The 26,446-nt window shown below is 35.3% G+C and overlaps 4 protein-coding genes and 1 pseudogene across 6 annotated transcripts; 2 read left to right on the top strand and 3 right to left on the bottom strand.

Moving 5' to 3' along the window:
* The first annotated feature begins 1,773 nt into the window (after positions 1-1,773).
* LOC140972760 (subtilisin-like protease SBT4.14) lies at positions 1,774-5,515 on the top strand. 2 transcript variants are annotated; one of them, XM_073435167.1, is made up of 10 exons: positions 1,774-1,871; positions 1,996-2,093; positions 2,275-2,372; positions 2,466-2,609; positions 2,729-2,834; positions 2,943-3,456; positions 3,540-3,862; positions 3,968-4,076; positions 4,150-4,363; positions 4,854-5,515. In XM_073435167.1, the coding sequence occupies exons 1-10, from the start codon at positions 1,803-1,805 to the stop codon at positions 5,414-5,416; spliced, it is 2,238 nt and encodes a 745-aa protein (XP_073291268.1). In that variant the 5' UTR covers positions 1,774-1,802; the 3' UTR covers positions 5,417-5,515. The 2 variants fall into 2 exon arrangements, with proteins under 2 accessions (XP_073291268.1, XP_073291267.1); XM_073435166.1 differs by having other exon boundaries at positions 1,783-1,871; positions 1,987-2,093.
* Positions 5,516-5,535: 20 nt separating this feature from the next.
* LOC140972761 (phospholipase D gamma 1-like) lies at positions 5,536-11,758 on the top strand (annotated as a pseudogene).
* Positions 11,759-12,065: 307 nt separating this feature from the next.
* LOC140972758 (ATPase GET3A-like) lies at positions 12,066-18,619 on the bottom strand. The gene is made up of 7 exons (XM_073435165.1): positions 18,175-18,619; positions 17,092-17,216; positions 16,261-16,411; positions 13,251-13,361; positions 12,847-12,985; positions 12,645-12,760; positions 12,066-12,550 (listed from the first exon to the last, which is right to left on the bottom strand). Exons 1-7 carry the CDS (start codon positions 18,433-18,435, stop codon positions 12,374-12,376), a joined length of 1,080 nt encoding a protein of 359 aa, XP_073291266.1. The 5' UTR covers positions 18,436-18,619; the 3' UTR covers positions 12,066-12,373.
* Positions 18,620-19,083: 464 nt separating this feature from the next.
* Positions 19,084-22,256, bottom strand: LOC140972757 (zinc finger CCCH domain-containing protein 48-like). 2 transcript variants are annotated; one of them, XM_073435164.1, is made up of 10 exons: positions 22,106-22,256; positions 20,876-21,369; positions 20,659-20,754; positions 20,486-20,575; positions 20,307-20,408; positions 20,036-20,182; positions 19,804-19,923; positions 19,660-19,716; positions 19,449-19,546; positions 19,084-19,354 (listed from the first exon to the last, which is right to left on the bottom strand). In XM_073435164.1, the coding sequence occupies exons 2-10, from the start codon at positions 21,359-21,361 to the stop codon at positions 19,234-19,236; spliced, it is 1,317 nt and encodes a 438-aa protein (XP_073291265.1). In that variant the 5' UTR covers positions 21,362-21,369; positions 22,106-22,256; the 3' UTR covers positions 19,084-19,233. The 2 variants fall into 2 exon arrangements, with proteins under 2 accessions (XP_073291265.1, XP_073291264.1); XM_073435163.1 differs by having other exon boundaries at positions 20,876-21,403; positions 21,449-22,254.
* Positions 22,257-22,828: 572 nt separating this feature from the next.
* LOC140972756 (UDP-galactose/UDP-glucose transporter 2-like) lies at positions 22,829-26,131 on the bottom strand. The gene is made up of 7 exons (XM_073435162.1): positions 25,655-26,131; positions 24,789-24,817; positions 24,487-24,688; positions 24,026-24,268; positions 23,822-23,923; positions 23,615-23,722; positions 22,829-23,290 (listed from the first exon to the last, which is right to left on the bottom strand). Exons 1-7 carry the CDS (start codon positions 25,778-25,780, stop codon positions 23,036-23,038), a joined length of 1,065 nt encoding a protein of 354 aa, XP_073291263.1. The 5' UTR covers positions 25,781-26,131; the 3' UTR covers positions 22,829-23,035.
* Positions 26,132-26,446: the final 315 nt, after the last annotated feature.

Raw genomic sequence — 26,446 nt, 5'->3', positions numbered from 1 at the left:
TGCTTCAAAGTTACTGCAAAATAAATAATACATTTAACATATAATTCTTGCCCTTTGTTTTTTACCAAAGAAACATGAAGAGATTAATTGAATTCTTTGATCACTCACGTGTTGGGGAATTACACCCCCGAAGCGATGCCAACCACGATGATAATAGTACCCAAAAAATTGCGGAATAAAATAACCAACAATAACACAAAGATTTACGTGGTTCACCCAATATTGGCTACGTCCACGGAGCACTGCAACTTTTATAACAGGAGAAATATTACAACAAGTGTATACACCAATACCCTCAATATTTCTCACACTCCCAACCCGAGTATACCGAGAAAATAATTTCTCTAACTCACACAAAGAGAATTCACGCACTCAAAAAAAAAATACTCTTTTTTTCTATACACTCTCTTTTTATCAAAGCTAAAAAGCTTTTGATTTTGGGATACAATAACTGAAGGAATTGAGCTCTATTTATAACTAATTCCCTCGTCCAATTTTTAAAATCAATCGATGTGGGAAAAGATTTTATTATTATTTTATTTAATGTGAGTCCCACCACATTAAATAAAATCTTACCTAACATCACGTACGTGCATTTGAGACGATGCTGCTCTTTTTCACACGATTAACATGATTGATTTAACTTTGGAAGTTTCTTTCTGAAATTTTAAGGATTATGTTGTATTCATATTACTCTCAATTTAATAATCCAAGTAAGCGTTTCTTGGATTAAATAGTTCTTTTTTCTTTCAATCCACGTGTTTGATGTTGGATTTGTAAGCTTTAAATTTTTTTTTTTTCCCGGGTGATATTTGTAACATGTAGTTTGTGATTAATATTGACTATTCACGAGTCAATTTTGTGAGACATGTATTTAAAAATATTTTTTATTTTTTGTAAATATAGACATGGTTGACCCGTTTCACGGAGATTGTCTCACAAGATACCTAATATTGATTTATGGATGCCGCAATTACCTATTTATTTTCACTTTATCATTCTATATTAATTAATGCTCATAATCCCATAGGGTTTGTAAATATGATACATATGATATGTTATCTTCACCTACAAATATATATATTAGGACTATATATACCAATATTTTTTGGTCCCAAAATACCCTTTCCCCATAGCACCGTTATTCTTAAAAGAAAACAAAATATTTGTACTTCTATTTTATATTATAAATATTTTGGCCATAATACTTTCTCATACCAAAATTTCTTCCCAAATTAAAATACTATTTCCTCGTGATACTATTTTTTAAAAATAAACAAAACAGAACATTTGAAACTGACGAATTACATTTGAATAAAAAAATTGGCATCGTTATAATTTCATGCAAATATCCACTAATACAAATTTGTATTGAAATTTAATTTACGTGCATGCATCATGTACCAAATATCTGCTAGATATGTGCTTTGTGACTTTATGATATTTACAATATTTTGACATAAAATTTATTATATATGTATTTCACAATCGTTTATGACTACGCTATTTGATCGAAATAATGAAAATGAACAATCAAGATTTTGCAGGAATTAAGAGCTTCGATACTAATTTCCAGACGTAATATTCAAGCTTCAATCATCTTTCTTCTAAGGTTTCACCCAATCTCTTTCAATAAATGACCAAGAGTTAAGCTAAAGTCTCATGCTATATTCAATTACTTTCATGGAAAAGTTTGTTGCTTCTAGTTCCTCTCTAATCCCTTCAAATCCATATTATTTAAATGCCAGTTTGTTCGCTCTTCAATGATAATTTCCAGGGAGATTTGAATTCAAAGGCTATCAATGCATTTTCTTTTACTTCTGATCTTTACCTTTACATGTCTTTTACCAGCAAATGGGAATGTGCAGAAGGTCGATCGCCACTTATTGTAGATTTATGCAGTCAATTAAGTTCATTTTCTTGGATGGCTTTAGTGTTATTTTATACGTTTCGTGGGATTCGCCATGTTACATCATCGTGTTCTAGTTTTTGCAGGACTTCTACATCGTTTTCTTGAAAGACCATCATCCAGTGACGACTGGAAGATCGATTCTTGATACACATCTTAATGTCCTCTCGTCCATAAAGGAAAGGTGGGTTTTCCTGCTAACAATCTCCATGTTTAGGGGGCTTTCATGTACTTGTCTGAGCAAGAAATTTCTATTATATCCCATGATTTGGGAGACAAGTTTTTTTATAATCTTACCGAGTGTTCTTCTTGTCTTAGTTATAACATCATCGATGTCTGGTAAAAAGTATGTTTTGCTGACACAGTGAACAAGATGCTTCGGAGTCTCTGGTGTATAGTTACACTAGAAGTTTAAATGCATTTGCAGCTAAACTTTCTGAAGATGAAGCCAGGAAGTTGTCCGGTACGTGACATATAGTATAACCATACATGGCCACATCTCGATTAAGTATTTTTTGGCACACCTGTGTTGAACTGACTACGGGATATTTCTCAGGTATGGATGAAGTAGTTTCGGTAATTCCAAACCAATACCGGAAACTACACACCACCAAATCATGGGAATTGCTAGGACTAACCTCAGATTCGAAAAGGAACTTAGAAGTTGAGAGCGATGTCATAGTAGGCCTACTAGATACAGGTAAATTTAGTGTCACTTCAACAATTTTACTTTTTATGTGTCATCATGTTGCGGTTTTAAAGTAGCACAGGCTGCTGAATTAAGAGATTGAACAAAACATTATCTCACTTCTGCACCAGGAATCACCCCGCAATCTGAGAGCTTTAAGGATGATGGTCTTGGCCCTCCACCAGCAAAATGGAAAGGAAGTTGTAAACACTTTGCAAATTTTTCAGGATGTAACAAGTAACTTCATGCCCGTCTATTCATTTCGATTTGTCGTATTTAGATTAACTTTGACTATAACATGTGATTTTTTTATATTGTCATATTTATTATGCGCCGCCCTTGAAGCAAACTTATTGGAGCGAAGTATTTCAAGCTAGATAAAAAACACAATCCCAAAGATATATTGTCACCTGTAGACGTAGATGGCCACGGCACACATACGTCATCAACTCTGGCAGGACGTCTCGTTCCAAATGCTAACGTTTTTGGGCTAGGAAAAGGCACCGCGCGTGGGGGGGTGCCTTCTGCTCGAGTGGCTATTTACAAAGTTTGTTGGGCGAATTCGGGATGTGCAGATATGGACATTCTGGCTGCATTTGATGCTGCTATTAGTGATGGAGTAGACATTATTTCCATCTCGATAGGAGGGCTATCAAAACGTTACACACTGGATTCTATAGCAGTTGGCGCGTTTTATGCCATGAGGAAAGGAATTCTTACTGTGGCTTCGGCTGGGAATGATGGACCGATGTTTGCCAGTGTTGCGAATCATGCTCCTTGGATCCTAACAGTGGCTGCTAGTGGGATCGGTCGACAGTTGAGGAGCAAAGTAGTACTAGGAAATGGCCTGACTGTATCAGTAAGATATGCATCATAAATATATTTGAAACAGCTCAGAAACCATTCTCAAAACATAAATCTGATCCTGTATTATGTCTGCAGGGAATCGGGGTAAACACGTTTGAACCTACAAAAAATTCGTATCCTCTTGCGAGTGGGGTCGATTTGTCTAAGAATTCCGAAACTAAAGAACTGTCAAGGTACTGTCTCGAAAATACAATGGATCCGAAAAAGGTAAAAGGAAAGATCGTTTATTGTAAGCTAGCAGCTTGGGGTGCTGACTCTGTGATCAAAAGTTTGGGAGGGATTGGAACAGTGATCGAGAGTGACTTGTTTCAGGACGTGGCACAAATCTACATGGCTCCAGCAACTATGGTGAATACGACCATAGGGAAGCAGATCAACGACTATATGCATTCGACAAAGTAAATAAATATTTTTGCTTGTTCTGATATCTACCAAGAAAGCAACAATTTGTATGTATGTTGAAGTCATTTTGTTAAGAACGATGTTACTCATGCCGATTACAGATCAGCATCTGCCGTTATATTCAAATCGGAGGTAGTTGAAATCCATTCTCCTTTCACGGCTTCATTTTCTTCCAGGGGTCCAAATCCTGGCTCACAACACCTTCTCAAGGTATGAACTGGATGAAAGTTGGGTAGTTTATGGCCTTCTTTTAACTAGCTTCTAATAAAACAAGCTGGAACAGCCTGATATTGCTGCTCCTGGAATCGACATCCTAGCATCATACACTCCATTGAATTCGCTAACCGGATTGAAAGGTGACACCCAACACTCGAAGTTCACCTTCATGTCAGGTACCTCAATGTCCTGTCCACACGTCGGTGGTGCAGCTGCCTATGTGAAGTCGTTTCACCCTGACTGGTCCCCAGCAGCAATTAAATCTGCCATCATGACAACAGGTATATCTTGAATCAATTCTTCACATTAACTGATCCACTGCGTAATTCACATGAAACCCTGTCCACTTATGATATTGTCTGCTTTTGTCTATGATCTCACGGCTTTAAAACACGTCATAATGTGCAGCGTGCACACTGACTTTGATACCAAATGTAACGAGTCAGTCCACTTGTGATCTTGTCCACTTTGGCCCGTGACTGGATTTAAAATGTGTCCCAACGTATTGGGTTTATACTCTGACCTTGATACCAAATGTAACTGACAGCTCGCTTGTGATATTATCCATTTTGTAATGTGGTTTAACGACTTTAAAACACTTCAAAATGTCCACACACCAGTTCTGATACCAAATGTAATGAGCCAAAACAAATTCAAAGCCAGTATGTGGACATCGCATGTTGTGAGCCATTTTAAAACCGTGAAGCCACAAACATTATCGCAAATGGGCTCTTTAATTAACCCTGAAACATCTGTTTCTCTCTGCTGCAGCAACAGAAATGAGTTCTAGAGTAGATAAAGATGCAGAATTCGCATATGGGTCAGGGCAGCTTAATCCCACCCGAGCAAGATCCCCTGGACTAATATACGACTTGGATGAAATCTCATACATTCAGTTTCTATGTCACGAAGGCTTCACGGAGTCAGAGTTAGGGACTTTACTCGATCAGGGACCGATAAATTGTTCAAAACTGATTCCAGCAAATGGGGTAGATGCTCTAAATTATCCCACCATGCAACTTCCATTGAAGAACGATCATGATACAACGATAGGCGTTTTCCATAGGAGGGTCACCAACGTTGGGCACCCTGTTTCTGTGTATAATGTCACAGTAAAGGCTCCACCAATGGTGGAGATACTAGTGAAACCGATGAGTCTGTCGTTCACTCGAGCGCTGCAGAAACGAAGTTTCAAAGTGGTAGTGAAAGTGAAACCGACGCCCGATGCTGTGTTTGGACCAGGTTCACTTACATGGAGAAGCTTTCATCACAGTGTGAGGAGTCCCATTGTCATTTCTAATAGACTAGTAACAGGCACTGCCTCCAAATTATGAAGGATTGCAAATATATTTTTTATTATAATCTCGCAAAAATTATTTAGTTTCCTTCTTATATAATTATTACTTTCAATTTTTTTCTGTTTCGGATATTTATTTTACCATTGTTTTATATTTTAACTTACTTTTCAAACTTTTGGGCTCCTGAATCTCGCTGAAAATTACTCATTTCCTTTCTCATCAACTCGATAAAGAACAATAATTATTGGAGGTATTTAAAAAGTCCCTGTTTGATTACGTTTTTTTGTTGTTGCTGTTGTTGTTCTTGATTCCCTCAGCTGAAAAGATTTCGGGTAGAGCCATTTATTTGTTCTCCATTTATTCGTATCATTTGTTTAATTTTGGTTAATTCTATCAAGGAAAGATTAATCTTTGAATGGGAACTTTTGTTGAATGTGCAGTTAACTCATCGAGTTTTGTAGGATCCGATTTGATTCTTTTGCGAGGAAAGATCATCCTTGGATAGAAAGAGATGACCTTGCAACAAAGACAGATTTTTTCGGTTTTATTTCATCGAGTTAGTAATCATTTCGCCAGGAAAGTTCATTATTGGATTGAAGTTGTGAGACGCTTTTGATTAATATTCAGTTTGTTTACTTCTGCATGATTGGTAATGTGTTGAAGCTATGAGACCCTTTTGATGCGAATATTTTCTTTATCTTTTCTTGATTGAATTTGTAATACTTTTGCTTGCATAAAAGAATCAGAAATCAAGAACTCTGTGCTTAAATGCATGACAGCAATAATAGTTACCCTCCAAATCAGTCCCCTCATCTACCTCCATATCCTGGTCCATACCCGTATCTACAGCATTCCCATTATCCTACGACACATAACACTGCACATTCCACACCCATGAATTACCCATATCATGGTTCATCACCACCACCTCCACCCACTTCTGCACCTTACCACCCACTACAACATAGTTCTTATCCTTACAAGTACCATGCATACACATCTCCTCCTCCACCACCCTCTGCCCCTCCTCGGTTTAACCCAGAGACCTTTGGGAGTTTCCAAAATGGTACATTTATTGACCTTCATCATCAGTCATCTGGGAGGTTACAACCTCCAGACATTCAATCTGATATTCCTCCCAGAGTCAGCAGTGATTACTCCACTCACCATCAGTATCAGGATAGTTCATCATCTGACAGTGATTCCATCTCGCAGCATGATCATCAGAACGATAGTTCTCAAACTTACCCTCTGCTTTACCCACCTATTGACAATCAATTGGTGTACATGAAATTGTCTGATGATCACAGTAAGCCATCGTATAAGTTTCCCCTCCAGTCCCTTCATCTTCATCTGTGGCCGTCCCCCCGCAAAAATATCACTCTGGATCCTTACCAATGACTAATAAATTCGATGGTTCTGGGACAATTTATGGGTATCCTAATACCTCGTTTTCAAGCTTGGAGACATCTCCTGTCACCCAGGGGCAGTCCTTTATCCACTATCATCACATTTATCCACACATTCGAATCTATCACATGGTCAGGGTATGCAGCTAGTGCAAGTCTCACCCGCAAAAACGTCTTTGAAGGTTTTACATTTACACGGGAACTTAGATGTCTGGATATATGAAGCGAAAAACCTTCCAAACATGGATATGATTCACAAAACATTCGGGGATATGTTTAAATTTCCTGGAAACACGAGCAACAAAATTGAGGTGCAAGCACATAGTAAGATTACTAGTGATCCCTATGTCTCCATAACATTAACCGGAGCCACTATTGGAAAGACCTTTGTTACAAAAAATGATGAAAATCCTGTTTGGAGGCAAAATTTTTATCTCCCAATTGCTCATTATGCTGCTGAAGTGAACTTTGTTGTTAAGGATAATTATGTTGTGGGGTCACAGCATATAGGGACATTGTCTCTTCCAGTTGATCACATATATGGAGGAGGAAAACTTCAGGGGCTGTTTCCAATCCTTAATGCTAGTGGAAAACCCTGCAAAGATGGAGCTGTGTTGAGTTTGTAAATTCAGTACTACCCAATAGAGCAGCTGAGTATTTACCATCATGGAATTGGAGCCGGCCCAATTATCAGGGAGTTCATGGGACATATTTTCCTCTTGGGAGAGGTGGGACAGTCACCCTTTATCAAGATTCACACGTACCAGATGGATCCCTCCCGAGTCTAAAGCTCGACAATGGAATGCAGTTCATACATGGAAAGTGCTGGCGTGACATTTTTGAGGCAATACGTCTTGCTCGGCACTTCATCTATATAACTGGTTGGTCAGTGTGGCACAAAGTTAGACTAGATAGGGATGGCAGTTCTATCTCTGATTCCACTTTGGGTGAACTGCTGAAGTCAAAGTCACGGGAAGGAGTAAGAGCAATGCTTCTTGTATGGGCCGACCCTATTTCAAGAAGCATATTAGGCTACAAAACAGTAAGCTTTACATAGCTCCAAATATTTAGAATGATAAATCCTGAGTTTACATCATCTGTGTGTCTCAAACAAATATCCGAATTGGATTCTTTTGCTAATTAATTTTGGGCACAACATGTCATTATTGTGGTTTTTTTGCTTTCAAGAAACCTTATAATATATGATTGTAAAGTTAGGTAGTCTTGAATATTTCTGTCCTCTATATATAACATTTGCGTTGTGGATTTTCTAATATGGGAAGTGAAAATTACAAATGTGCTACAGGTCATGGTACAAGCAGTCTAAAATTTCTTTTAATTGATTCATCAAATGTTCGAAAATTGAGATGAAACTAAAACAGAACAAGAAGCAAAGTAGCTGGTTGGTCCAGGTAGAAAAAAAAATTTGAAAAACAAAAAACTGTACTTAAAATACTTTTAGGAGATATTCATTCTCCCGGAGAAACTGATAAAACATCCCGACCTAGTGACCTTTTGATACCACCAGGAGCAAGAAACAAATTTCTAAGTAATCTAAAAACTTGAAAAATTGGATCTACTGTCCAAGATTACTTAATCAGTGTGCTTTGCTTGAGTTATTGACCTGCATAATTGGCTTTTAAAGTATCTCCTATGGGTTCATTGAGTTTTCGTTACTCATATGTAATTTTTTAGAGGTCAATTTTCCTTGCATAGTTTATTTTGGATGTCATCTCATTCTTTATCATAATGTTCGACGTGGTCAGGATGGAGTTATGCAAACTCATGATGAAGAAACTCGTCGATTTTTCAAGCACTCTTCTGTTCAAGTGCTACTTCGTCCTAGAGTGGCTGGAAAGCGTCACGGCTGGGTAAATCAGAGGGTATGTTTTTGGATGGATGAATTCACTTAAATAATTTTTAATGCCAATGCATTTGTAGCATACCTCCAAAAAGTTAAGTATACTTTGTCTTATTTATGATTTTGGATTTTTTTAAAAATATAGATATAGTGGTTGTCCATATTGTGAAAAGGCTAACTATAATTTCTGAACATAATGCTGATGTTTGTAGTAGTTTACAATTTTGTGACTAGGAAGTTGGAGTCATTATACTCACCATCAGAAGACTGTGATTGTGGATGCTGATGCTGGAAACTACAGGAGGAGGATCATAGCTTTTCTATGGGCGTGGACTTGTGTGATGGACGATATGATACTCCTCAGCATCCTATATTTAGAACACTTCTTACTTTGCATTCAGACGACTATCACAACCCTACTTATACGGTAATTTATCTCCGAGCATCTTAAACTGCTGTTCTCAGCTGTAAATTTTGTTTTTCCCAAATCTATGAAAAACGGACCTTTAGATTCCCTTTATAGTCTTTCGATGTTTTGTCAATGGCAGATTTTATTATCCCATTTACATAGTAACCCATAATAGGTTTGTTTACTCACTTGTCATGATCTTTACCTGCCTGAAATTGAGATTGGTGTACGAGCTTGTCAGCTAAATATGTGAAACTTTTGTTTTGAAGTAAAGCGTATTGACTTTTGCAATATGTTGGTATAAATTTGTACTCGAGCAGGGAAGTACCACTGGTTCTACCAGAGAACCATGGCATGACCTGCACTGTAAAATTGACGGTCCCGCAGCATATGATGTTCTGACTAATTTTGAGGATCGGTGGGGAAAGGCTTCAAGACCCCAAGGAATTGAAAAACTGAAAACATCATCTGAGGATGCTTTGCTCTCTATAGAAAGGATACCTACATATTGGGGTTGTATGATGCTCCTTGTGTGAGTGGTGATGATACTGAAAGTTGCCAGGCACAGGTACATCTAATCAAAAAATCTTTATCAGATTGCAAAATTACCTTTGGTAACCGCCAAAATGGGATCGTTGTTATTTTGTTGTGATATGTTATGCAGGTATTTCGGTCCATCGATTCAAATTCGGTCAAAGGATTCCCAAAAGATCCTAAGGACGCAACATTGAGGGTGAGCTGAAAACTAAATTCTTTGTGCTCGAATTATTGGTTACACATCATATTTTTTAACTAACTTTGTGTCATTTTTTTGGAAATAGAACTTGGTATGTGGAAAGAATCATATGTGAAGGCTATCCGAGCTGCCCAACATTTCATCTATATTGAGAATCAATACTTCATTGGGTCCTCGTACAACTGGATTTCGTACAAGGACGTTGATGAGGAACTACCTTTCTTGAATCATGTTCTTAGCCGAAAATGTTCAGATATGTTGTTTATTTATGCCATATTGTTGCACATTTAAGTTCAAGTTAATCCTATTGAAGTTTTACATGGCATGTGTTCTCTTCCTGCCTGATCATGAGTTAGCAATAATCAGCTCGACCATGATACGACAGCTATGGGCGTTAAAAGCATCGTCTTCCATGCAGGTGCTAATAATTTAATTCCAATGGAAATTGCGCTTAAAATTGCTGAAAAATTCAGAGCACATCAGAGGTTTTCTGCTTATATTGTTCTCCCTATGTGGCCTGAAGGTAATCCAACAGGGGCTGTAACACAGAGGATTTTATTCTGGCAGGTGTGCAGTATGCACTTCCTGTGGTGATGAATTTTTTATACAGATCAAGAAGATCAAAGTTCCATCAACACTTTCCTATCATCTAAATATGTATATAGCATATGCTTGATACCTAATCATCAGGGCTCGAATAAAAACATTTTCAAAATTTGTTTGCTGCTTCACCTTTCTAAAATTGTCTCCGTCCCTCGGAATAAATTTGTGGATCTGCAATCTATAGTCATTTTGGTGTAGAGTTCCGTTGATTGATTATCTTTTTCCCAGCATAAGACAATGCAAACGATGTGTGAAACTATTCACAAAGCTTTAGTGGAGGTTGGGCTTGAGAGCAAGATTATTGAAATTTTTACTACCTTGGCGACCGAGAGATCCTCGATGCCTGTGATCTCTCCGAGAGACACACCGCATCAAACACTCCTCAGGTATTCCATTCTCTATAATATCTTGAATATTATGATATGTTTTTTAAGAAATGACTTGGCAGGAATAACCGAAGATTCATGATTTATGTTCATTCTAAAGGTAAGATAGTGGATGATGAATATATGTAATACTGGGATCTGCAAACATTAATCAAAGATCAATGGATGGGACTCGAGACACGGAGATTGCAATGGTGCTCATCAGCCTCATCACACATGGGCAAGAAGATTATCGAGCCTCCGTGGACAGGTATCCTTGTAAAATCTGAATTTATCCTCGGTTCAGTCGAATATATCCCCACCCTGTTTGCTTGTTCGTGAAATTTAATAAAATGAGACAAAATAGAAGTTCTAGAAAATTAAATTATGGACGGGAGAAATCAGGTTTTTCTCCTTTTCATGTAGCAGAAATATACACCTCCACACTGGCCATAAGCTACGAAAGCTCCAGAATTAAATTATATTTCATCTTAGTAGACTCTCAATGATACTTCACTTGCCTTTTTCTACAGATATATGGATACAGAATGTCTCTATGGGCTGAGCATCTTGAAGTACTGGAGGACTGCTTTACTCGACCCGACTCTGTTGAATGTGTTAGACGTGTTAGATCGATTGGGGAGGCTAACTGGAACCAGTTTGCATCAAATGAAGTATCAGAAATGAGGGGACACCTTAAGTATCCGGTTGACGTTGATCGTTAAGGCAAAGTTAAGTCGCTCCCCGACTGTGAGACATTCCCTGATGTTGGAGGGAACATAGTTGGATCATTTCTTGCCATTCAGGAAAAGCTGACCATTTAAGAGAGCGCAATACTTAAGTGAGAAGCAACGTCCTTTTTGGTCTGTCGTACGTTTCTCTCGCAGCAGGAGTGTCGAGGCTGATTTCAAGAAAACAATTTTTTGCTTTACTTCTCTTTTGAGCCTACTGTGTAATTAATCGCCACTTTCAGGAAAATTTCTTACTTTTTTGCATGAATTTTCCAAATCTTGGTTATCCATGATTGAATGTTGCTAAACTTCATCTAAAAATATAAAGACATAAATACATCTCGATCTAATCCCTGCACAGTTTTACGTGGTTAGGATATGCGCCCCCCAATAATACCATAACTTAGGCCAAGGTAACATGGTCAAAATTTCTTGTTTCGTCCCTACAAAATAAGCTCTGGGAACACAGAAGGAAAGACACTGCACCCATTGCGATATTTAGTTGCAAGTTTTTAACTCGGACGTCCTGTGGTCGTCAATTTTACAGTCGACACTGTCAATACCCAAAAAATAAACAAATAATAATTTATTTATTTATTAATAATAACAAAAACAACAATGATGATGATTAATAAGCCACTTCTTGATAATAAGAACCCCGACTTATTGTCTTAAAAAAACTAGTACAAAAATATAAGAATTGACAGGTAGTTTCGGTATGAATTATACATACTAAGTGATGCCTTCACAATTAAACGTTGACACAATTTGCTACTGTGGCAATGACTATGTCTAGTAAAAAAGCAATCTAGAAGCCAGTCGAATATTCGAGTTTATCTGATATTGGAGTGCACTCGTCTCCTTTTCCAACCTTTTTTATCAAACCTTTTGTTTCCCCTTCTTGAGTTTATCAAGTTCTGCTTCAGCATTCCGCAGCTGTACTCTTAAACTTGATACTCTTAGCTCCAGATCTTCTACCGTTCCTCGAGCTTTGGATGGTTGATAAGGTGATAAGAATTGTTGTGAGAATGCTTTCAAGGCCTCAATCCCACAAACCTGTTCATATATTCAGACAGGTCCATTAAAGAAATATTAGATGAACCAAATAAAATCATTTGGGAAAATACGACGGAATTTTGTTAGTTATTACCTCTTGGGGAAGCAAAGGTAACTTAGTTATGTTGAAATCGTCGTATAACATGTAAAACTGATCCAGGTACTTTTGTTGCATGCGCATTCTAGCTTGGAGCAACTTTGATTCGACAACTGAAAAAAAGTAAGAACGGGAGTGATTCAGGTATTTAAAGTAAACGTTTAAACCAAAGGACTGCTCTACCATGTCTTAGCGGTACCTTCTTCATCAAAAATTACTTGATTAATAATGATATTATGGGTATCAATCTCAAATTTAGTAAGTTCTTGAACAAGTCGTTCAGTCTCGTACAAAGACAGAAACTCTGGTATGCAAACGCAGACAAAAGTAGTCAAATCCTGCAAAAGACAAAAAAAAGAATCACTTCAGGGAATAACTAATGCTACAGATATGAAAATTAACTGTAAGCTTTGCCTACAAGATGATCTCCGATCAAATTTTAAATTCAGCAATTCGAAAGAAATGAATTAATTAATATGTATAGAATTGGGGAATTCATAAGCTTTAACTCTTGGACGACCCCAGATTCCATAAATCACTTTCTATAGACATTGCAGGATGAACCAGAAATGTACATCCCGACCAAAGCAAATATGATCTTACAGGATCCTTGAACTGCTTGTTCACTTGTTCAATCACATCTTTCATGCCCTCGAGCTTCCCTAGAATGGCATCTTCACCAAATTCATCATCAACACCAAAAAGGCGGGTCATCTGCCAATCAAAAGATTGAAGCAACTTATTTGCATATCAAAGCCAAATAAAATAAGCCAAGTAATAACACAACTGACCTGATTCTGAAAAAACGTCAGCGAAAACTCATTTTTAACTAAAGGCTATAAAGGATGTAAATAAAGAAAATAGGTCATGCTCATTCTTGAACGAGAAAAAGTATCTAATCTATCATCCAAGCCATGGATGTTTGAGCTATTGATAAATGTTACTTGTGCTTCCATGTTATGATTCATCCATTAATGCGACCCAAAACAAAACCTGAAGTCATGATCATCAATTCATATGACCAATATTTAAGACAAACAAACGCACGTTTTTACAGAGCGTGATAAAAAAACCAGATTAACTTTTAAGTTTTACGCCCATTTATACGAACTAGCATGATGCACGTGTGTTGCACGTAATATCAATTATATTATAAAAATTTAAAAAAATTGATTTTCTAAAAAACAATTTGAATCATTTTGTTATTTATTTGGGCTTAATTTCTTATCATATTAGACGATTTATGAGAACTTATACAACTTACTTTCAAAATTGTTTCTCAAATTAAAATTCAAGCATTTGATTTTATGTTATATAATAAATTGTAATTAACATAATATATAGAACAAAATGAACTGAAACAAATTTTTTTAAAATATATATATATATATATATATTCAAACACCACGTATAAAACATAATAACCTAGAAATCAACCAAATTTTATTTTTACAATTCTATATCATGAATAATAAATTTTATATATCGATCTTTCGTAACTAACATTGAAGATTATTAATTTCTTGTTAAATAAATTNATTTTTTTCATATTTTTTTGAAATCGTACTATTTTTTAAAATCAAAATTAAACTCTTTACTTTCAATTTTTTGTTAAAAAACTCATAAAATATGTTAGTTATTCTACTATTGCACATAAAGTTATAAAATTTTCATATATCCTTTTGTGATATTATAATTTATTACTTAATTAGAAATTGCACTAAAAATATAATTATAAAATTACAATAAAATCATTGGGGAAAAAATGTAGAGAGAAAATTAAGAGGATAAAACATTTAAAGGTAGTATAAAGATGAGTTATTTGATAAAATTAATAAAAAATTTACATTCTATTTTTGAAGTGTGTATAGAACGTTAATTTTGTCATTACACAATTGAAAAACAATGCCCTTTATCCACACTTTTATAGGTATATGGAATATAGTTGTTATATGTAGATAATTTTTTTCATATTTTTTTGAAATCGTACTATTTTTTAAAATCAAAATTAAACTCTTTACTTTCAATTTTTTGTTAAAAAAATCATAAAATATGTTAGTTATTCTACTATTGCACATAAAGTTATAAATTTTCGTATATATTATAATTTATTACTTAATTAGAAATTGCACTAAAAATATAATTATAAAATTACAATAAAATCATTGGAAAAAAATGTAGAGAGAAAATTAAAAGGATAAAACATTTAAAGGTAGTATAAAGATGAGTTATTTGATAAAATTAATATAGGAGTTACATTCTATTCTTGAAGTGTCTATTTACTTTTAATTCTTTGTTTAAAAACCCATAAAATATGTTAGTATTAAACTTCACATTATCATATTATTTTATATTTATTATGTTATTCTACTATTGGACATATTAGTTACATTTTTTTATATATCTTCTTGTAATACTATAATTTATTTATTACTTAATTAAAAATTACACAAAAAATATAATTACAAAATTATAATAAAATCATTAAAAAATGTAGATAGAAAACTAAAAGAATAAAACATTTAAATATAGTATATAGATCAATTATTTTATAAAATTAATATAGGAGTTACATTTTATTATTGAAATGATATAAATTACTACAATCAATGTATGTTGTAATGATAATTTATTAGCATTTGTTACAATTTTACATATATATCCTTATATGATTTTTTGGATTCATATTAATAAAGAAGACATTTGTGTCTTTTCACAATTGGAAAACAAATGAGTGATCCACACTTTTATAGGTATATAGATAGATAGCATTATCTGATGAGGTTACTATGAACATACCTCAGAAAATTTCAAGTTCAGGAATGCATTTTAGGAAAAACTGAACTAGATTGATCTCTAAAATTAAACTTCACCAATTCATTTTATACATCATTGACTTTCCTTAAAAATTCAGGTTCGTCTTTCAACTTTGCTCTAATTGGGTAAGTGCCATGTAAAATAAATATTATGCGTCATCTGTCAACAGAAAAAGTGATTATCGAGCTCAAAACCCTAAAAAGCTCAAGATTCACACAAAAAGAATCAGAATAAACCAAAGAAAAAGATAGTGTATTTGCAAATTCTGATTGGAGGGGGGAAGACAAACTTTGGAGAGGCAAAGTATCCCTTCCATTAACTTGACTCACAATGCCCAACACCCCAGCAAAAACAAAAAAATTTGCCCTCTTTTATTTCTTTTGGCCTTTCCAGTTCTGCCTTCTATCTTATTTCATCGTATATACAAGACCTCCCAAATAACCATAGAGAACATGAACAAATAACTACATGCCATTAGTATACGTTCAAATAACCCAAAACCAAAAAAAAAAGCAGCCAAGTATACATCATCGTCAAACAATTGATGAAACATAAACTATTTGATCCTAAAAGAATATAAAAGTTGCACTCACGCGTAGAACTTCATTTTGATTTTGATGCACGCAAACACTTTTAGAAGAACATTTTGGCGTTAGTTTGTAAATATTAACCTAATTGCTTTTCGTGAAAAAGCTATTCTAATACAAGTTTCTAGGATAAAATGACATATTCCAAAACTTCACCCTGCCAACAAAATCTATCTCGCCAAGCAAATAAAAATAAAGCGGAATCACACCTGACTCAACAAGCCACCGAATTTATTTTTCAAACTCATCATTTTTGCAAGACCTTTTTCTAGTGTTGAAGGAAATTGCAGCAGGCGAAGAGTATGGCCAGTTGGAGCAGTATCAAACACTATAACAGAGTAATCCATAGTTTGCACTAACCTGCAAAAGATGAGGACAAGTTTGAAATATAAGATCAACAAACAAAAATAACTGGTATGATCCATGATAAATATCCAATTATTGAATTACACGAGTTAAAAAAATTGCAGCCCCAAACTTGATATTTGGAATATTTTCTATGCATAAAATCAAGCTATATATTGCATCAAGCAAACTATTTTCAATCGAATCTAATAAAAGGCAATAGTTTGGATAAAAGAATCTAAAAAGGTTTCGTAAGCAGTACATATTGAAGATAAATGTGGCTGACCAGTATACAAGATGAAGTTGGAGTTGGCATAATCTTATTTTTAACATAATAGCATCATCAGCTTGAGCTACAAATTTTTAACTTTACACATGGAGGCAAAAATTATGAAGAATACCAGTTAAATAGAATTCCACAACTCTTGTTGGATAAATTCAAAATATAGGCACTTCATCACAGATCTAATGTTCTAATTGAAAGTTTTCCAGGAAAACAACATAAACATATGATGCCAGGTAAAACATACTTCTTCCAAAAGAACTTTGTGATAAAGATTTGAAAAATTACAGAAAAACACTCCATACTGGACTGCATTACGAATACATGAAAGTAGAAAGGGCGGACACAATTGTGGTTTTTACTTCACTCTTATGTCCTAGGCATCAAAATTTTATAATTTTGACGCACTTACTTCAGCATTTCTGCAAAACTCATGGCCTCATCGATTCCTGGGATAGAATTTGCTAAATCTGATAAAAATCCATCAGTCATATCCGACCCGAGACTTTCATCGTGTTCCACATTTGGATCAACTTCCTAAAAGAAAGAGAACTACCAATCACACTTTAAGAAGCAATAACTTCGTAGAAACCCAGCCACACCCAAACAACACAACCCACACGTGATTATTCTATTCTACATGACAGACTGAACCAAGCCAGATTTCTTCTATTCTACACGACAGACTGAACCAAACCAAAATCTGATTTGATTCAAATAACACGCCTTTTAAAAACTATCCAAATACATGAAGTAAACCAAGAAGATAGTGGGAATGGCTCTTGTTTGTCGAATGAAAATTTGTTTAAACCTAGTTAATAACTAAAATTTCAAAGGTTATTATGCTCCACAGAACTCAACTAGAATATTATGAAACTTTTCAAACAAATTAACGGCAAGTGCTTGATTTTATAAGTTTTGATAAAAAAAACGACTAGTGTTTGATTCTATAATTGGTATTAGATTAAAATCAATGGTTCAATTTCTGTAAGTTGCAAGTTTGTACAATCACCGGGAGTTGTATTATTAGGGAACGAAAATAGTCACTTTTGTGAGGATGATCAAAATTAGCGATTGGCCTGCTATACAATTTAAAAAATTCAGTTGTAGTAACATTACCATCTACCAAAAGGTTTTGACAAAACAAACTCATATGTAAGAGACAAAAATTACTTATACTTGTGGGCAGAGAGAATCCCACTTTCATAAATTTAAAAGCAGAAAGCTTGGAAATCCACCAACCAAGCACAAGACTTTTAATGATCCACAACAAGAGGTAAAAACTTATCCATGGGAGGTTTCCAAAGAAAACAAAGAGAAATTGAGACACCTAAATTTAATTGTCCAAAAAAATCAAAATAAAAAAAAAAACTAAAATTCCGATTCAATGTCACATTTCTATATCTATAGATTTCAAACCAACTTAACACGGCCCCAAAACTAAACAAAGAATAGAATTTTATATTCAGATAGAAGAGCAGGAAAAGCAAATCACCATGGCGTACAAATTAGAGTAGCCATTAACAAGGGTAGGAGTCTTGGTAAACTTCTGCTGGAACGCGTCACTCAAATTATGAGCAGGATCCGTGGAGATTATAAGCACAGAGGACCGAACCCGTGCAAAAAGGGTAGCAAGAATAGAGCTACATGTGGTCTTCCCAACACCGCCTTTCCCCCCCACGAACACCCACTTCAGCGAATCCTGTTCCAATATGTTCTGCACGGTTCCCTCCGGCAAATTTTCAGTGGAACCCATCAACCAATTTCGATTGAAAACGGGATATACAATTACTATCCTGCTCGGCGAATGGTTAAAAGGGTCTCGTTCTTTGGTCGTTTTGGTTCTAATACAAACAGATGGAGTGCGGTAGCGATTTTGGGACGGAATTCTCAGAAGAATAGGGATTCGCTTACGCAAGTCTGGACATAATATACTTTAATCCTTATTTCTTGAGGAATTTTATAATAAATAAGTACAATGTACAACAATAGAATTCAGATTAATTAAGTATGATATTATATCTAATTATTAAGAGACTTGCTTATTTAAGATGAAAAATAAACTAAATATAAAAAAATTTAAAAATAAGAAATGAATACTTATATTTGAATAGTCATAAATTTTGATGCAACTATAAGTATTCTATTAAACTTATACTATAACGCAATAATTAACATAGTAATTATGTCAAGATAATTTAAAAAGAAAAATTTTCATAAAGCTTTTATTTGATTAATTTTTTGGATAGGGGAAAAAGGAAAAAGGTTATAAGAGGATAATAATAGCTGCGAATGTGATTTGATATATTTGGATTTGCCAAGAACACATTTAAAGTTATATCCGTACATTGTGATGCTCCATTTTGCTAAGGAATAAAGAAATCTTATGATTTTCGCCCATGGAGAAGAGAATTTTGCGTTAACATTAACAAAATTGCGTACAATTTCAATAACTTTCTCGAGCCAATATACATTAGATCAGAATGGATCGGTTTTCTCAACAAAGAGACTCCATTTGATGACAATTTCTTCTAATTGCATATATGTTTGAATCTCATTGCAGTCTACAGACGGTGAGATCCCCCGTGTCATCTCCGATGAAAAACAGTCTCTCAATGCCGGTTTCAACAACTTTGGCTTCTCCTCTTGTAAATATTCTGCCTCTTTCTTCAAATCTGAAACCAGGACAGCACACAATAAGTTAATCTCTAATCAGGAAAGGAGGTTGTTTGAGGTAAACGAGGTGGTTTCATGGTCAGTGATACTTACGAAGGTAGATCATAGAGGCGAACAGAGTTATCCTTGCACGAGCAGAGAAGAACAGGCTTATCTTCCACATCATGCATGCCCCGGATGGCAAGAAACCCCTGAACAAAGTGAGAATATTAGAAATTGCGAAATACAAAGTAGATGTGAAGTGAAAAGATGAACTCATATGGAGGAAAGGTTAATACAAGGTTTCACAACCATTTAAACTTACACATTCTTTGAGCTCAGAGACCACTTCTATAATCCCACTCTCAGTTGCAGCCCAAATCTAATGAAAACAAAAGAATGTCACATAACCCAACCAAATAACCAAGTGTTTAAAGTAAATTCTAATATTGACAACTACAGAGCAAACCTTTAGCGTGTTGTCCAGAGAAGTAGAGAGTAGATAGCGGTCCCAACAAAGGAGAGATGTCACGTCTCCGGTGTGCCCACTTAATATTTGCACACACTGCAAAGTTTCAAGGTCCCAGGCCTGGAAAGACGGTAAAAGAGATGAGAGAATTCCTCCACAAATTCATCTAACAAAGATGGATTTGTAGCTAGCAAGCAAACATGAGCCCATCAAAATCAATTAAGAAACGTACCCTTATGGTATGGTCCTTGGAACCTGAATAGAGCTTCTTACCCCCTATTATAAATGAACAAATAGCACCATTGTGCCCCTTTAGCATGGCAGTTGGTTTAGGAGTATTGGCCTCTGGATCCCATTTCCAAACCAATATGGTACCATCCTGCAGCCACATATAGATTGATACAGAAAATGAGAAACAAAAAAAGGGACTCGATAAAAAAATGACCTAAACATGCTATAGATATGGAGACATGGGTCAAAAATAGAATGTCCCTAGAACATACCTCTATACCAGCAAAGAGCAGGTCATTATCAGCAATCAAGCAGTGAACTTGCCCAACAAATCCATTGAGAGTAAACTCAGCTTGGGTTTGGAAGTTCCAGGCCTATAAAACAACAGTAAAACTATGCGGTAACTGATATCGCATAAACAGGGTGATAACCTGCGAAGAACGACTAGTACCTTCACGGAATTTGGCAATCCAACAAACACCCATGGACCTTCATTGATCAAGCACCCAATATCGCTATCAATATCAACAGAACCAACACACTGCATCGAGAAAGAATTACCATAATATAAGCCAACTGTTCAATGTAAATGGTAAATGACAGAAATTATAAAAATATTTCAACCTGACCACTGTTGCAGTCCCAAGTGCGGATACATTTATCCTTGCCAGCTGAGAATAGCTTGTCACAGCCAAAAGGAAGAGCAACTCCAGACATGGCCTGTGTGAAAATCGAATACATCAGCAAATACTTTTCAATGAAATCCAATGAAAACATGGTAAACTAACCAGAAATCGATCTGGATTTCAAAACATTTAAAAAATGTAGATATAGAAGTTACCTTATCATGGCCTTGTAATTTTGTCAACACCATCAATCCTGAACCACAAAACCAAGAGTGCATATCCTTGCACTTGTCGCCAAGCACGCAATTGCCAGTAATCCAATATTTGCATTGCTTTGGCTGTACTTTTTCTACACGGTTGATTTCAGATTCAGCTGTCACAGCATTCGAAACCTTCTGCTGAGTCTGTAGGTCTCTATTTCCATTAGACCTATTTCTTTCATTAGCTGAAAGAATGCCCTTTTTGGCACTGCAGTAGTTGGGATTCTTCCAGGTCAATTTATGGGATACTTCGCTGCGGCTGTCACAAGATGCCAACGGATGGTGATGCTGTGGTTGTGGCGGTGGCGATTCTCTGTGCATGAATCTGCATGGATTGCGGTTGCATTTTCCAGCCAACCAAAAGGAGCATACTTGGTTTTTCGCATTCTGCCCCTCAAGACGAGAAAAAACTGAGCATCTGTTTGCGGTCTTGCTCGCCATTACAACAACTAAGCCAAAACAAAACAAAAGATGAATCAAAATCTAAACCAACCCTGCTTATGTCATAAACTCTTTTGCTACCACAACATTTATCATCAGTCAAGGACAATAGTACACTCAGGTACATCCATAAAAACCAAAGCTGTTTCCAGCAGTAACTCCACAATAGAATAATAATTCATCCTATATCTTTTGACATCAATTCCAAACATTCTACGGCCTCCAAGGGTAAGGTTTAAAAGCTGTGGCCTGTGTCCGCAGATGATTGATAAGGGAGAATACCAGAGACTATCTTCCGACAACTTTTTGCAAAGAAGACGCAGAATCAAAGCCCTGGATCATAATCAGAAAGAAACCGGAAACCTAAAGCGTGATCTAAATCGTTGCCAGTGCCCAGAACATCGACGAAGATATCAGAAAACAAAGAAAACACATCAATAACCCTAGATTCTTGTTTCTTTAAGTTGCGGTCCGGGAAATCCACGTCGTCAATCGAACAACACATCGATGGACAGTAACCAAACCTAGCTAATTTTAATAAACAATCTCTTAAACACAAGATCCCTAGCTTTCCCAAACAAGAATGGCCTCCACGACAAAGCCGAAGGATAAGACCCCGTCATCGTCAAGAAATTAATCGTCAATTCTTGAACACGCATAGATTGCGATGAATCGATCACCAATTAAAGAAATTATAAAACACCACGGCCTCGTTAAGAAAATCGAAGAGGAAAACTTGCAAACCTGGAGAGATTGAATCGTAAAAACTCTCGGTGGATCAATAAGAAAACCTAATAGACTCTTTGATGATTTGGGAGAGAAATCAATCAAGAACAGAAACGACAAATTAAACTCGTAGTCGAGTGCCGCTATATATATATATAAACCTAGCGATCCTCCGCGAATCACGGCGTATGATCAATCCTATTCAAATTTTATATTTTAAATTTTAATGTTATTATACTAAATATTATTATATATAATTTGTAATTATCTTTATCTCAATTTTAAAAAAATTAGATAAAAAATAATTAATTCGACAATAACAAAAAATTGTATCGACTTTCAAAATTATTTTTAATTATCAAAATTATATTTATTTATATTTTAAATTTTAAAATAAATATATAATTTTAAAATAACAAGTATGGGAAAAAATCATTTATTATATAACTTATTAACTTTAAATACAAAAACTTACATTATTATTGATTAGAGGATGATGTTTTTGTAAATTATATTATTATAAGTACTGCAGTTCTTAATTACCATTACTCTAATAGAGTCTTATAATCAAGAGTAATAAGAACTTTATAGTATATTTTTCGTATCTCGTGAATATTTTTAAAATACACATAATTTTGAATTGTTTTTCTTTTTATTTGATTCAATTGAATAAGTTTTAAATAATTTAGTCTCATCGGCAATTATTTTCAATTGGCGTAATCTAGAAATAAAATGATTTTATATAATTGCATTAAAACATAGTTTTAAAGAAAAAGGATGTGAAAATAGTTCCATGACCATTTCACGTATCACCTTGACAATTGACATGGCGAATAAATAAATAATATCTAAGATACATTACAAGGTAATGACAGTGATCAATCAATTTCAAACCAATAGTCCTTCTTCTTGCACCAGATGATTCTCCTCTTTCGAATATACTATGTTTCAAACCAAAGGTCTTTTCTCTTCATCTTCTTGAATCCCGGTTTGAAACCCGCCATCTTCCCTCGGCGGTATAGTTTCAATCTTGGCATGGGAATTAGATGTTGCGCATTGCTTTGAAGGCTTGCAATCAGGTAACATCTTTAACACAATGCCCATTGCTATCAGCAACAGCCCACTTCCGTGTTGTTCGGTTAGAGGCTTGGTGAAAATCATATACGATAGCAATAATGTGACGGCTTTCCGAGCAGTCGTAATCTGCACGAAGTTTGTGTTGATATGAACATGAATATCAATATCAAAGACAGTGTGGCAATAACTTTGTTGGGCCACGGTGGGGATGCCTTTTAGTGTGATTCTTTAGTTAATGGGTGAGCTGAACTGATCAAGAAATGTTGATACAAATGCATTTGGCGAGGTCGAAACTACTATTTCGGAAAAAAAATTATGAATAAAGTTTCAGAATTTTTGGAGAACGTGGTCTGCTGCCTGTGATAGATAAGTCAACAGTTGTTCGTGGTGGATAGATCAACAGACCGTGTGAGTTCTTGTTAGAAGTAAAGAAGCACGAGTTCTACTTACCATGGCAGTGGTGGCCGCGCCAAACAGAGCAATGAGAGAAAGGACGGACACTTGTCCAATAAAAGTGGCCATGGCTTCAAAAACAAGAACTCCATATACATAAAGATGCTGCATCGAGAACCAACATAGATGAAAATAAATATTGATTTAACTTGAATACATTTGTCCTTGTTCAGGGAAAATAATTAATATTTAAATAGTCCATACTTCTGAGCAAGCAGTCCAAGCCTTAAATAGTTCTCCTGTGACCAGCATTGGTGGGATCAAGAAAGGCATGCCAACCAGGGTCGAGCAGAAGAGCATTTCTGTCTATTATAAGATTGGGATACATAAGGAAAAATAAATAATTACCTATGGTCGGCAATCATGTGTGACCACCAAAAAATGAATCACATTTACAATGTACCTTACCTGCGTTGTTTCAGGATTCATGGTAAAGATAGCTTCTTGTAAGTTCCCAAGAAATGAATCCATAATCAATGCACCAGATACCATCAAGACACCGATCACACTGAAGTTAGGAGACGTTTGGGCGTCTGCTAAGGTGAAAAGAATCAAGCCAACTACCAAAAGTACAGCAGATAAATATTCATGAGGCGGATACTTTCGTCTAAGTCCAGGGATGAAAGAGCCCATTATCATCACCGGTATAACCTGAAATTCGTACATAATGGCTGTCTAACAAGTGGACAAGATAAAAAAAAAAATAAACAAAATTCCACATCAACGATGATAAAACAGAGATGGACCAACGTTTCAGCAAAAAGCAGACAATTTCATTGGACAACTTAATCTATCAATAATCATGGACAAGACATCCCCAAATTAAACCAAAAAATGTTTCAAGCCATAAAAAAGTAGTTACTTTTCACCTTCGTTGATTTGAACATGATTTGTGCCGGATAATTGAGAAAAGCCAGAGAACCTTTCGTAAGTCCATTAGAACCCATAAGCACTGCAGAGAGCTTCACATAAGTCTTCCATGGATTCACCATTTGCTTGGTGGTGAATCCTTGCAGATAAATCAGTAAAATGTAAACCCAACCTTGCACAAAGGTGAAGTACCATCCATAACTACAATTAAACCAACCGCCGAATAAATCAAAACAAGACAATAAAACTGCCAAAAATGCCAAAAATCAAGTATTATTATACTCCTAAAATCGAATCTTACCTGAATTGGAGTCTGTTGTAAACATACTCCTGAAATCAAGGGGAGAAAACAAAACTTTACTCCAAAACCGAAAAAGAGAGACTTTTTCCAAGAAGCAAGCACACTAAGTGGCGTGATCAAATAAGTTTATATGAAAAACTCCAAATTGCAGAAAATCTGAGGAACGAGAGTAGAAACTTAATATATGTGTGTTTGCTTGCTTAACCTTATGCCTAAATGAACCGTAACTAGTAAAACAAAACAGGGCCACACCGGTGATTTTCTTCCCACCGCGAGGACTGTTCTGCGTATGGTATCGACAGATGCCTCTACTGCAAATCACCAAAAAAATATTTCATGATTGACCCACTAGCTTTTTGGAACTTTTAGAACATTATAACTCTCTGTAACATCAGTCAAATCCCAAAATTTTATAGCAATTCCTACTGGCACAAATATATTTTCAGAAGAGGAGAAGCTAATTAACAGCCAGGTAGTTACTGAACGAAGAAGGTGAAAGGTCGCAGTAAAAACTCCAATTCTGTATCGTTATCCATTAAATTCTTGATATCCACACATACTGAGTCATACTGAAGAATGTCTAAAAACAATAATTGAAGATCACAATCACATTGTTGATGACAGAGGAATGCCATGAAATCAAACAAAATCAAACCTTTGACCAACCCAGAAACATTGGAAAAAATAAACCTAAGCAAATACAAAATACAAAAACAAATAAAAACTTGTAGGAGGAGTTAACCCTTCAACATTCATAGCCGCCAGCAACTATTCAAGATTTTTTATTAAAAAAAAAAAAAATACACTCACCCACAAGAAACCAAACAGGAAAAAAAACACACACACACACAAGATTGATCACTTACCTCACATATACCATTAACAAGGTACCCAAAGAAAAAACCAGAACAACAGATAAGAAACTGCTGCCATCTGGGCCGTCCACTAAGTGAGATTCCGAACAAGGACCACGCCTGCTCTTCATTCTTCATCTTTTCCTTTTTTTCCTTCTTCACTCGCCTCTTTTCGTAGAAGAGCAAAAACCCGTTTCAAAAACTAAAAAAATGGGTCTTCGACATTGAATTCGCTTCAATTCAAATTAATAATCGTGGACTGAATTCAATGAGTCTGCATGTTGAAATCGAAGAACCAATAAAGAAAACGAATACAAGGAAAATGAATCGGTTACAGCTGCGTTAACAAAAAGATTAATCATTTCATACGTATGTTATATACAAATCATGTGTAAGTATAGCATACGTGTTCATTCAAGAATGTTGGAGAGCGAAGATGAAAGAGTTTGGAATTTTTTAACTTTTAAGCAATATTATTTTATTTGGGGGGTTTGGAGAAGAGAGTAATTTATGGAATTTAAAAAGATTTATATGCCAAGAATTAGCCATTTAGCCGTATGTATGGCAATTAATGTATACTATATTTAGACCAATCAAATAATTTCTTTCTTTACTCTAAGAATCAGTCATTTTCTAAACAGAGAATAAACATTTTGTGCTTTTAAAATTTATTATTATATATATAAAAACAATACCATAACATGAATTACTTCAACGGTCCCTTCTATGATAAATCATTTATCGTCACTTGTAAGTTACAGAAGTGTAACACACACACGAGAGGCTTAATTTTATATTTATTTT

The sequence above is a fragment of the Primulina huaijiensis genome, chromosome 3, assembly GCF_012295235.1.
Source record: "Primulina huaijiensis isolate GDHJ02 chromosome 3, ASM1229523v2, whole genome shotgun sequence".
NCBI classification, from domain to species: Eukaryota; Viridiplantae; Streptophyta; class Magnoliopsida; order Lamiales; family Gesneriaceae; genus Primulina; species Primulina huaijiensis.
Note: the sequence above shows the minus strand (reverse complement) of the source record. Positions and strands in the feature narration are given on the sequence as shown.